This window comes from Balaenoptera ricei, chromosome 4 (genome assembly GCF_028023285.1).
Source record: "Balaenoptera ricei isolate mBalRic1 chromosome 4, mBalRic1.hap2, whole genome shotgun sequence".
Taxonomy (NCBI): Eukaryota; Metazoa; Chordata; class Mammalia; order Artiodactyla; family Balaenopteridae; genus Balaenoptera; species Balaenoptera ricei.
In genome coordinates, this window is record NC_082642.1 from 156,153,940 (window position 1) to 156,167,740 (window position 13,801).

Sequence of the window (13,801 nt, forward strand, 5' to 3'; positions counted from 1 at the left end):
ATTTCTTTGCCTGACATCATTTATCAACTTTGAATCATGCTTTAACTTTTTCCTCTTTCCAGCTGAATTTCCCTAATCTATTACTCTTACTGCCCCCAGTGGTTCTTATAATCAAAGGTGTGTGTTCACTAAGCCCTATCAAGTCTTTTAGAGAAAATAAAAGAGTAAACAAAATTTATAATAATGGATAACTTATTTTTCCTTTTATCATTTATTCATTTTCATCATAGGGCAGTTGTGGGATCAAAGGTAATTTTCAGGTGCTGAAGATTATGCTACTTAGTGAAAAAAATAAAAGGATACAAGAATTCAAAACATCTTTATCAAAGTTTAATCATTTTGCATTCCTTAAAAATGTAATTATGTACTATTTGTAGATGCATTGGAGCTTTTAGAGTTCCTGATTTCTATGGCAGCATTTCTTTTAACAGACTACATTGTGTCTTTGAAATTTTTTCTTATGCCTGTTTATTAGTTTGTTTAGGAGAAATTTCCAATGATTTGGTCTATATTCATATTGCTATCAAATCAAATTTGATAACGTTTGGTGGAGTTACATGTCTACCTATTTCTATTTGCATTTTTTAATTTAGTCAAATTGTTATATCTTTACTTCTATGTGTCTTTAATTTTGTGTGGTTTAATTAGGGGCACAATGATATTCTCTAAATAAGTGATTCTGTGAAGCTACCTGGATTATTGGCTTAGTTTGCATGACCAAATTATTATTCTAATAATTTGTGGTATAAAGGAAAGAACACAGGACAAGGAACCAAAGATATGGGTTCTGGTTTTGTTTTCATCAGTTACCTACCTTGGTGACTCCTGAAATGGCTCAATTTCTTTATCTTTAAAGTGAGGATAAGGCTCCCCTGCCCACATCACAGGTTTACTCTGAGGATCGGATGGAAAAATGACTGAGGATGGTTTGAAGACTCCAAAGCCCTGTCTGTTTCAAGTTACTGCAAATGAAGCTGGTGGGGCAGAGAGGTCTAGTGGTAAATAGCACAGACGTGGGACCCTGACTGCCAGGTTCAAGTTCCAGCTTTATCACTGACTAACTGTGTGACCTTGGACATGTTACTTAATGACCTTGTGTCCTAGTTTGCTCATCATAGGGCAGTTGTGGGATCAAATGAGTAGGTCTATATAAAGCCTTTAGAACAGCACCTGGTTCATATAAATGCCCATAAAGTCATTTGCTATTATTTGTTGCATTCCCAGTAGGAGCATGCCATTGTGTTAGGCATTTAAGGGGGACCCAAGGTGAATGCAATAAGACACAGTCCTGCCCTCAAGAATCTTACAAGAAGAGTAGATAATGCAAGTGCATGAATAACAGTGGTGCAATGTGGATGCTGGCAAGTGCAATGAGAGGGAGACAAGGTAAGGTTCAAATTGGGAAGGGAGATGAGAGACTTAGTGAAGGCTTCTAGCATGACTCCACGGAGCAGGTGCTTACGAGATGTGCCTTGAAGGTCTGTAGATAACAGGCAAAATGGGGAAGCAAGAGAGGAGGAGGGCACCCCTGGATCAAGGAAACAGGGTTAAAGGCATGACTTATTATTGCTATGCTTATGGCATATCAGATTCATAAATCCATGTGGTTTTATAGCATCTTTCCCAAGATGCATCTATGAAGTTGTCTGAATACCCCTAACATGCATTTTTATATGTTGGTAATTACTGTAGCTTTTGGTTTTAACACAGATGGAAGAGCAAGAATCTAGGGAAGTTAAAGTCTTCCCCAAGGTCACGTGGAAGGAACCCATAGATCAAGACAGAACTCCATCCATTTACCCTGGTTGCACTGGGCTGAATGGCACTTTGCTCTTAGAGAAACAAAAGTTCTCTGGGCAACAGGGTCTCTTCGAGGGAAAAGGACCATGAAAAAAGAGGAAGCATCCAGTTTATTTTGAAAGTGAATTTTCTAAAGTTTGTTTTTTTCCTTCCCGTGTATCCACAAGGAAAAGAAAGAGAAATTACATAACTCCATGTTGAGTCATCCAAAATCTACATGAATATTCTAGCCATCACCCTGTGTAAAGTGCTTGTCATGCCACTGGATGACCTTTGTGAAAGCCAGTGGGAAAAGGTGGATCACAAATATTGAGAAAGGAAATGCTTCAGATTGCTGTATTTTTGCCCATACACCAATTAATCACACACCAAACTCTAGACCTCTTGTGTTTTGAAGGCCACTAAGCTAAGACTTGAGTTCAAGATCAACTGTTACTAACTGAAGCAATACCACCCCCCTACCCCCAGTTTCTGTCATCTTAAACCTCTCAGTCAATGAAACAATGAATGAACTAAAAAGAATAAACACAAAATTCTGTAGTCTGACGGGACAAATCTGTTCCCTTCTCACTGCTGCATTTACAGTAATCCTTGAAATAGCTAAGGTGATTTACTTGCTCCAAGACATTATTCAAGAAAGTAAAAACTGGAAATTAACATTTCGGAGTAAGAAGAGCTTTCAGAGCTGATCCAGCTCAGTCTAGTTTGGAAACTCCCAGGCAACCCCTAGATTCTTTCAGGGTGGTCTCTGTGGTCATGACTGTTTCCATGGTAATACTAAGATTCTAGTTGCCTTTCTCACTCATTGTCATGAGTGTACAGGGATTTTCCCACTGTACATTGGGAAGGTCTGCATAACTCAGTGGACCGGCGTTTTCCAAATGACTGATGTAAAATGATACAAAATCATACAAGGGTAAAAGATCCATCCAAAGTGCCAACTAGAGCAATGGATTCTAATGTAACAGCATGAAAGTTCCTTAATACGGTTTCAGTTTCCACAGTGTAACTAACCTTTAGGCAACCACTACTTGTCAAGTTTTGATGTATCAGTAGTATCAAAGAATATCCATGATTATCTGAAAAGCTTCCTCACCATCCCAACCATATATCCGTGTGAAGTCAGATTTTCTTCATATACTCCAAAGAAGGCAATATATCGCAACAGAATGAAGGCAGAAGCAGATATGAGAATCCAGCCAGATGTTAAAGAGATTTGCATAAATAGAAAACAATGTCATCTAATTTATTTTGGGTTAAAAATAAAGATATTTTTCATAAAAATATGTTAATCCATATTAACAGGTAATAGGTTATTAATGTTATTTTAAAACAAATGTTGGAAAAAAATAAGCAAATATTTAATTCTTATTTCAAATATGGAAAATATTGATAGAACCCACGTAAATCAAAGGTCTTTGGAGTTCTCAGTGGTGTTTAAGAGTATAAAAGTTACTGAAACAAAAATGTGTGAAAACCACTGATCTTGTTAAATCATCTTGTTCAGCAGGCAGTAAACAGAGAGCCTGAACATTTCAGTGACTTACCCAAGGTGATGGCAATTTTGTGGGAAAGCCAAGATCGAGAACAGATCTTTTGATTCTTCGTCCAGTGTTCTTTCCATTATATTACATGGCAGGGAGTTTTAGGGTATTTTAATCTGAATGTTTCACTGTCTATACAGTTCACTAACGCTGTGTTTTTACCTGGGCCAATCCTCAGGTTATTTTAGTAATACTAGCAATACAAGTGCTATTTTCAGATGGGTCATTTACAGTGTGAACCCTGGCATATGCAAGCGGGTCTTTACTAAAAACTTTAAAATAATTGATCTAAGTAATATATTCTGAAACAATTTAAGGTAGTTATTTCTATAATTATATTAGATTAGATTTTTATTTAATTTGTACCTAGAAAAATATTTTAAGGCAATATCATAGGAAATTATCCTTAAAAATGTGACTCAAAAATAAAATGAATCTGACTGACCAAAGGCCAGGAGAGACTTGCTTCCCATGAAACTTTGAGATGTGTTCTCCTTACAATGAAAAGAATGTACAGGTTGTTTCCCTTTTTGCTTTGGCTCCTAGGGCAGCCCAGGGCAAGTTTGCAACTCCACTGCAGAGCTTGTGTAGCCCTCCATGGTGGGCACATCCGCCCTCTCTTTCCCATGTAATTTATATTCCCTTGGATCCTGATTTTTAGTTATTCATTTTCTCTGGAATCTATGTTTTCTCGTGAGCCACCTCCCCTTCTTCTGTGAACCTGACAGGTATAAATTAAATACACAGATCAAACCTGAGTTAAGGTTTCCAGATACAGACACAGTCAATTTGCGCTCTGGAAGATAGTGTTCATGCAATGTGATTTGAAGGAGAATTTTAAAAACATCTATCACTGAGAAGCGTGATCATTCCTTCCAAACATTTTTCTTTTCTTCTTTAGTTATGGGGCAGTTGTTCATTCCTGAAGGCAGTCTAGTAGTCATGGAGGATAAGCCTTGTAATGTGACTTGCCGCGCATTGGGCTGGACCCCACTCCCACGTCTTTCCTGGGAGATCGGGGTTCCCGTGAGCCATTCGAGCTATTACTCCGTCCTGGAGCCTGAGGACCTTCAAAGCGCAGTGAGCGTTCTGGCTCTGACGCCGCAGGGCAATGGCACTGTGACATGTGTGGCTGAGATGAAGGGGCTGCACGTCCACGAGTCGGTAACTGTAAATCTTACTGTGGTTCAGCCTCCCTTGGGTAAGTGAAGACGTTTTGCTTTATACAAAGTGGATTATTATTGCATGCTTTACGTTTTGTATGTTGTGCTGCTTAATCAGTGATGCCCAGGAGAATCTCACGGTGATCTTGATCTCAGGTAGGGATGGTAATGGAGACAAATGACTTGTGTCAGCTTCATGACCTTGTAATTTCACTTTTAAAATTCCGTCTTCAAGTGCCTCTCTCTTTTCTACTTACATATGGAAACCATTGAGAATCTTGACAATTACTTATAAAATAGCATCAAGTTCAGATGTAAATACTTGAATTCAATGTTTTTCTCTAGCTTTCACTCATTGTTCCTGTCTGATCCCATCCCCTGGGCCAAGGAAGTGAGCTCTTTCAGTATCTGAGGAGGTCATGCACGTTCTCAAGGATTCCTTCCAATCTTAGTGGGATTAGGAGGGTTCATTTTTTTACCCAGCAAATTCACAGTGTATCTCAAAGTACCAGGTGTATGTTTTTTGTTTTTTTTTTTTTTAACTTCACAAAATGACATAAGTTTAAAGTTTAGATCCCGAAGAAATTCTGTTGTAGGGTCCGGGGCAAACGCCAAACTCTGACCACACCTTCATGGGGCCTCTGAGCCTGCTTGACCTCAGAGGTCACTTGGGCCAACTAGAAAGCACAGGGGCCAGGGCTGAGTTTCATGCCTTCATTTTACAGAAGAGGAAAGAAAGGGAGGCCCAGAAAAGGACTACACTCCGTTCCAGGTCTTATGCTGATGGCACAGAGGGATCCCGAAGCCAGGAGGAACTTCTCCCTTGGTCCAAAACTCTTCCCACTATGAAAACACTTCTACTTAGATCTTCCAAACTTTGGAATAAAGTTACAGCCATAGCAAGATTAATAATAACAATAATAAAAATAAAAAACTGTACTACATAGCTCTTATTAAGTAAAGATGCATGTTTTTTTTTTTTTTCCCAACTCAGTGTTTCACTTTACTTTTAAAAAAATTTTTATCGGAGTATACTTGATTTAAAATGTTGTGTTAGTTTCTGCTGTACAGCAAAGTGAATCAGTTATACGTGTACATATATCTACTCTTTAGAGACACTGTTTTAAGCAGTTCTCAAATATTAACCAAATTACACAACTTTCTTATGAGTGGATGCTGTTATTATTCCTGATGTAAAGATGAGGCGACAGAGACACATTGTTTGGAACTTGCCCACGTTTATAGTAGACGGCAGAGGTGGCCTCGCCAGTGTGTCTCCAGAATCTGCTCGCCCGTCCACTCTGCCCTCCCTCTGTGAGCGGCCCTGGAAGGTTTGCGAGTGTCCTGGGGCTGCCGTAACCTCAGACTGGGGATTTAAACAACAGACATGGTTTCTCTCACAGCTGTGGCGTCTAAGAGTCCAAGGTCAAGGTGTGGGCAGTGTTGGTTCCTTCTGAGGACCAATCTGTTCCAAGCCTCTCCCCCAGCTTCTGGTGGTTGGCTGGCAATCTTTGGTGTCCCTTGGCTTGTAGACCCTGCATCACCTGATCTCTGCCTTCATCTTCCCATGATGTTCTGCGTGTATGTGTGGCTCGTGTCCATATTTCCTTTTTTTAATAAGGACCCCAGTCATATTGGATCAGGGGCCACCCTATGACCTCATCTTAACTAAATTCCATCTGCAACAACCCTGTTTCCAAATAAGGTCACATTCTGAGGCACTAGGAGTTAGTATTTTAACAAATGAATTTTGGGGATAGACAATCCACTGCCTAACAGATGATGTCTCTGTGAACCTGTAAAAAGCCATTTAGAGCCTAAGCTGTGGTTAGCACCAGTCATCCTGAGCTTTGCACTGCAGAGATTGATCCCCAATGCAGTACCATCACAAGCTTGCACTCCTGATGTCTGGCCCTTGTCTCCAACTCAGATGTCTCCAGAGACCAGGCAGACAACAGAAATTAAAGCGTGAGTGAATCCACGTGTCAGGTAGAAGACAGAGTGCAGGGGCCTGCTGGGAACCAAACAGCATCCCCATCGACACGGAGCAGCTGTACAAGCTCCAGCTGGTTGTTGCCATTAGGAATGGGGACTCAGACTGCCAGCGCTTTGACCTGGTTCTGGGGAATATCAGTGTTTTTGAGGGTAAAGGACACAGAAATCTATATTTTCTTTGGTTTTAAGTCGAGGTTAACTTATTTCAGCTTATTAAATTCAAAGGATTTTAGCTTATTTCCTACCAAGACTGTATATGAAGATGAAGCCAGAATTCAAACCTAACTTGCTTTCTTATTATTTTGGACAATTAAAAAACTTTTAGAAAAGTTGGTGCAAGAATAGTACAATGAATACCAATGTATCTTCACTTAGATACAACAGATGTTAACATTTTCTCATGTTTGCTTCTCTCTCTTCACTTTTCTTTCCCTTCCTCTCTCCCTCCCTTCTTTCCTTCCTTTCTTCCTTCCTTCCTCCATCTTTCCCTCACTCCTTTTAAAATTTCTTTCTTTCCTTCCTCCTTCCTCCCTTCCTTCCTTCCTTTCTTCCTTTCTTTACCATTTGAGATTTAGTTGGAGATTTTATGACATTTTACCCCTAAATACCCCAGCATGTGTATAATAAGAACAAGGCCATTCTACATAGCCCCAATGTAGTTGGCAGTCAGGAAATTTAACATTGATACAATACTATTATACAATATTCAGTCCATATTCAAATTTCCCCAACTGTCCTTTCTAGATTTTTTTCCCCCCAAACCAGTATCCAGATAAAGGCCATGCATTGCCTCTGGCTGTCAGATCTTCTTCTGTCTCCTTTAACGTCCAGTGGTTCCCCCACTTTTTGTCTTTCCCGATATAAACATCTTTGAAGGATCCAGACCATTTTTGCAAGATACCCTTCAATATGGATTTGTCTGAATTTTCCCAAAGTACTTTGATTTTGGTTAAATATTTTTGGCAAGACATGGGTAATGTCATGTGGGCATGTGATGCCAATTTTCTCTATTATTGGTAATAAGTTTGATCATTTGGGTAAGGTGGTGTCCCCCAGATTTCTCCATTGTAAAGGTAACTTTTTGGCCTTTATAATTAATATACGATCTACAAATACTGTGTGAATATCTTGTTTCTTGACAATCTTTCACATAATAACATTTGCATTCATGGATAAGTCGTTGCCTGAATCACTTATTTCTATAGTGGTTGTAAAAGAGTGATTTTTCTGGTTCCATCATTTTTCTATATTTATTAGTTTGGCATTCTTCTGTAAAGAAGAGGCATTTCTTTTCTTCCTTTTCTTTCTTTCTTTTTTAAAAAAAATTTTACAGTTTTAGTACGGACGCATTTTTATCCAATACATTATGATTTATTTCCATCGTTACTCATTGCGACGCTCAGATTCCTCCAGATTCGGCCAGTGGGAATCCCTTCCGGCTGGCTCTGCTGTCCTTCCGATGTGTCCCTCTTAGTTTTTTGTGTTTTGTTTTTAACATCTTTATTGGAGTATAATTGCTTTACAATGGTGTGTTAGTTTCTGCTGTATAACAAAGTGAATCAGCTATATGTATACATATATCCCCATATCTCCTTCCTCTTGACTCACTAAGATGTTCCGAACTTTCTTCACCTTTCCCTTGTTCCAGCCTGGAATCAGCCAGCTCTCCAAGGAGCCAACCCAGTTTGCTTTTAAGCAATTTAAATATGACAAAGTATGGTCCAGGCTTTGAAAGGGAAGATTGAAAAAAGTTCCATTAGCACCAAATGGAATGAATTTGTTTAAACCACACACCTTAACAAGGTAATAATGCAGCGAAGAGCTCTGGTCTATGATGATGCCTCACAGAAATGGATTTGGATATTAGCTCGCCTGCAAAGCTTCTCTTTTATAGGGGAAGGGCAAGGGACATTCGGTTTCCCGTGATGGGGTTTAATTCGGCTGATTTCTTCTTAGCCCGGGACCAGTGAAGTGAGCGGCCTTAATTACGGCAGCTGGAGTCACGACAGTTTCACAGAGGAGAGCAAGTTAGGGGTGTGTTGCAATGAGTCTGACTTTATTGGACTCATTTGGAGAAGGGTAATTTGTTTCTAAATTCTTCATCAAGATCCAGAGCAGCTGGTGGCTGGCTGCGCCGTTGTGTGTTTTATGCAGGTTTTAGTGTCTGAAGGCCTTGTTACTGCCTCGGCCGGGAGAGCTGGCTTGTAGAAGCAAAGCCACGTTTACAGAGAGCTGAAGATGCACGAGGCTGTGCTTGTTCAAGCTTCTTCAGGAATCAGACAAAAGCATCAGTCCTGCCACTCATTCCTAAAAGTGCAAGGAATATGTGTTCATTTCCGGAATAATCCTTTCAAGTCCTTGAAAGAAGAATAACACTGGCAGCTTAGGAAGTCTAGTGAGTTCAAGCCAAAAGGTTGTATTACACACATTGATTCTTTAAAGAAAAGCATATTGAAAGGTCGCAGGCTAATGTTTTTTTAAAAAAATCTATTTTCTCCATTATAGAGGTAATACAGACTTTAAGCATCACAGACGTACATACAGCTAGAAGGTGAAGGCCCCCATCATGCCTGCCATGAGCCAAGGTCCCTCAGTCCTCTGTCTGACCGTCTGGATTGTTTTCTCTACATACTTACAAGTGTGTAGGCTGTGAACTGTGAAAGTGAAGCCATATTTTTCAGACACATGAGCACCTTGTAGACTGTAGTGATTCCTGGTATGATCTGAGTTTCGTGGGATGTGGTCATTTCACGAGCAGACAAGAGTGGTGGGAGTGACCGTCCTGGTGGGAACTCTGGCACTAGCTGTGTGATGTTGGGCAAGTCACTGGCCTTCGAGGCTCAGTTTTCTTGCCCGTAAAACGAGGTGGGGAGGAGCATAGGGCAGGCGTTCCCTCTCCTTGGCTGCCTGTCAAGGGAGCTTTAACACATGTGCTGATTCTCAGGCCCCACCCCAGAGGTTCTGACTTACTTGGTCTGTGTGGAGTCTGGGAATTGGCATTTAAATAAAAAGCTCCCAAATTACTGAGCAGTCAGGATTAGGGGCTACTGAAATGGAAACTCTCCAAGGCCCCACCTCCTGACCCAGCCTCATCAGGTGCTACTATTCAGACTTGGACACCAGACAGCCTGGACTCAACCCCCAGCTTGCCTACTTACTTGCTGTGTGACTTTATGCAAGTGACAACCTCTCTGTGCCTCAGTTTTCTCATCTGGGAAACTGAGATAGTAATAATCCCTACCTTATTGGGTAGTTGTTATTGTGAGAAGTAAGTGGGTTAAAACACCGAGAGCACTTAGGACAGTCCCCGTCCCAGAGCCCACAAGACAGGAGAGTGAGCTCTGGTTATCATTTATTTTATGGATTCAGAGATCTCCTGTGTCCCTTGTAGTCAGGAACATGCTTTGCCCATGCTGGTGGTGACATTTGTAGTCATCCAGTTGGTTTTGAGAAATTCTATGTGCCCTTTTAAAACTCTGAGCATTCCTATGAGAGCATCTGGGAAACACTATTTTCCTTGTCTTCACAGATGGGAAAAAGACAATCTCGGAGCTGAGATTAAAATCACACAGTAAATCCAGTCATGCAGCCCTCACGTGCATGTAGTTGTGTGAAGGAACGTAGGGAGGAAGGCGAGCTGTGTTGACCTTGGAGATAATCTTCCTTAGTCACTATTTGTGAGTTCTCAGGTATAGTATACCTATTCTCGCCTGCAGATCTGCCATTCACCTTGAATCATCACACCCACACCCTTCAGTAAGGCTTGGCGTCCAGCTAGATTCCCTGTTTCCTTTAAGACGTGGGCTGTAACTTCCCCAGAAGGATTCTTCCAGATTGGAGACCCAACATGGCAGAGTAGAAAGACATGAGTGAGAGCCCCTGGGGCTTCCCTGCTCTGAGCGCCCTTGACCCTTTTACCGAGTCTTTATCCTGAGTGTCTTATTTGCATGACGAAGGAGTTGGGTCATGGATGAGATCATTCCAAGATTCTGTTTTCTGTCCACTGTCACGATTTTTGCTTTATCAATATATGACTATTGTTTCTTTTTCTTTCAACCCACTGTAAAGGTGCTCATTTAAAAATTAGCCTCATGCTAAACAAAAATACCCATGATATATATGTGTGTGTGCACATATATGTAAGTGCTATATGATAAATTAAAAGTTATTATTAAAGTAAGGGAGGTTCTTCTGTGTAGCTCCAATCCTAAATTACATCTCTTCACAGTGCACACCTCACACTTTTCTGTGGGCTCCCCTGGAGTAGAGGGTTTAAGTCTTTCTTAGGTAGGAAGCTCCGTGGGAAATTTGACCCCCAGTGGAAGCAAAGAATGAGCCCTGTGGCTGCCATTTTGGTGAGAGTCTGGGGCTTTCAGGTGAGTGCAAGCATCACTTCATTGAACTTGGTGGTTGAATTAAGGGACATGAGAGGCAGGCAGGGCACAATATCACCCGCTCTCTTTCTTGATTCTGTCCCCAACCCCAGCGAGGTGGCCTCCCGTCCTTTAAACAGGCCCTCCCTGGGGATCGCTGGCTGCCTCTGTGCAAGATCAGAGGAAAGTTGTTATGCCAAGACTCAGATGACAGAAGCTGGCGCACTGAGAGTTTTCTCCAGCAGGGGAGGAAACACCGCTGACAGAGAGGGTCTGAGTAGGTCAACAGTGTGTTGACTTTTTCCAGTAAGAATTTCAAGCCTGTCTCTTGGATCTTGAGCCAGACCTTAATGTTTAACCCCAGCTGGCTCCCTTACTATGAAAGCTCCTATTATTTGCAAACTTCAGCTTGTAAAAGAGTTCATCAGACCGAATTAAAATGACCACGGCAATCTTGAACACGTGTGCTGGACTTTACAGCGTTCTGCACCTTGACCCCCATCTCTCGAGTCTCTGAACAGCCTGGTGGGGTGAGAATTGTTACCAATGAGTGAGCCCAAGGCCAAAGGGAGCACAGGGACACGGTGACCATGAGATTTGATTGGTTCCACGGACACAAAGCCCAAAGGTCTCTGTCAGTCAGGAAGCTTCCATAGAGTGGTCTGCTTGTGAATATCCTAAATGCAGTTCTGGGCTTAATAATTTTATCATCACATCAGAGAGAGGGAGAATATAGGGGTGCCTTGGAATGTGGCAGGTTGCTTGGGCGGTGCTTACATTTTGGCTGCATTTTGGGATTCTCAAAGTGTGACTCCAACCACCTGCCTCAGAATCACCTGGGGTACCATTCCAGACCCCTGACTCAGCATCGCGGGAGGTGGGCTCTGAATCCGTGTGCACAATAAACATTCCAGGAGATGCTTGGGATTCTGTTTTCTGTGGAGCAAGGGGATGAGCCGTATTACTCTCTGGATGTGAAGGGTCTGGCTTGTTTTGTTGTTTTTGGACCATATACTATATTTTATTTTATTTTTATTTTTAAAAATTGAAGTATAGTTGATTTACCATGTTGTGTTAGTTTCAGTTGTACAGCAAAGTGATTCAGTTATATATATATACATATATATGTATATATATTCTTTTTCAGATTATTTTCCCTTGTAGATTATTACAAAATATTGAGTATAGCTCCCTGTGCTATACAGTAAGTTCTTGTTCTTTATTTTATACACAGGAGTGTGTATATGTTAATTCCAATCTCCCAATTTAGGGACTGGCTTGTTCTAAAGCTGCATTTATGGGACATGGGAAGTGTATAATCCTGTTCCTTCCTCCTTCACTTTTTTGGAGGGTAACTCTTTTCTTATCTCTATCAGTCCCAGCTCACCTCAGAAAAATGGTGACTGATGTGGAGATAGATGGCATTAGTTCTGACTTTTCTAAAGTCCTGTAATTCTTGTCTGAGCATCTTAATATGGGAGAAAGATGAGTCCTAGGTCTGGCTCAGAGGCAGCGGACTGCCTGACGTACAGATTTCTCCATGTAGAGTCAGAAGGAAATTCAGCCTCTTTATCTGTCCATCCATCCATCTATCCATCCATCTATCAATTCATTTGTTCAAGGTGTCCGATATGTGCCAGGTGCTTGGAGCATAAGGAAAATAAGACACGGTCCTTGTGGGGACTAAGTCTAATTTAGATAGGAGCAGAAGTGTAAGAAGAATGGACCTGACAGTGGTCAATTTCATAGACATTTAAGATGGCGTCGAATGTGATATGTTAAAAAAAAGAAGGAAATGTAAAAACCATTGTAGGTAATGCAGAGAAGCCTTGCACAAAGGGCAAAAGACAAATATCTTTCTATATTACATAGTTCTTCAAAACACAGAGTTCCCTGAATTTTAGCACTTGCTTTGAGATAAGCCTGTGGATTATTCTGCAGTGGGATCCTTGCTCGCCCATGAATCAGCAACCAGATGTCGACACCAGAGCATTCGTGATCATCTCTAACCATTCCCGCAACTTATTCTGAGGATTTAACTTTGAAACTATGATTTCAAGGAAAACTCTAAGTCAGAACATCCAAGAGACATTTTCCAGCTATATCTCTGGTTCCAAAGTGCGGGAAGGACGTTGATTTAAAAGCAAACCCTATCTTCCTTCATAGGAAGTCTGTTGTTTTAATATTTTTCTAATGACTAGCATCTAATAAAATAGCACAAATTTACACTGAGATGCTACCCACGTACTCAGGGTTGAGTGACAGACTTTCTTGAATAGCAATTCACATTTAAGCTGACCAACGTAAATGTGGTTTGACTTCAACGTGGTTCGGTAGGAGAAGTGAAATGCTGGATGAGGGCTCTCTGGGACACCCGTGCAGTTCCCACAGCCCATGGCTAGGCGGCCTGGTCCCACAGGACTCCCTGATGAAGGTGAGGTTCTACACCTGTGGCAACTGAGCCCTTGAAATGTGGCCACTGTGACTGGTGCTGAGTATTTAATTGTATATAATTTAAGTTAAATTAAATTTGAATTTAGACAACCATATGATATGTAGTAGAAAGTTACAGCTAGGACATGGCTATGAAAAATCAAAATGGCTTTTCTTCTCTCTTTCCTTCTCTCCCCAGCTCTCCCTCCCCCCTTTTTTTTGACTGCACTTTTTTATTTGGTCCAGAAATTAACATAATAATCACAAATTTTCTTAGTACTTCTAGCTTGCTTAATTAGTACAATGTATTTTGCACAATCACTATTTCAGCACCCTATTTAAAGTAGTGTACGTCAAAATTCTTTTTAAGGAAAATGTCTTTGCTATCAACAACTTGTAGAACACATCATCGTTGCAATTACTTTCTGGGGGAAAAAAACCTTTACATTGTTAAAGTACTACTAGACACATTAATGTAAATAAGATGAAAGGA

General features: G+C 40.9%; 1 protein-coding gene across 11 annotated transcripts in view; it reads left to right on the forward strand.

Moving 5' to 3' along the window:
- IGSF5 (immunoglobulin superfamily member 5) overlaps positions 1–13,801 on the forward strand; it is a 56,285-nt gene that overhangs the window by 12,243 nt on the left and 30,241 nt on the right. For 10 of the 11 annotated variants that reach the window (XM_059921582.1, XM_059921584.1, XM_059921583.1 and 7 more), the window contains one exon: positions 4,246–4,545. The exons of the other annotated variant lie outside the window; for it this stretch is intronic. In XM_059921582.1, the coding sequence (XP_059777565.1) occupies positions 4,246–4,545 (300 nt within the window). The remainder of the gene's footprint in view (positions 1–4,245; positions 4,546–13,801) is intronic. 11 annotated transcript variants of the gene reach the window in all.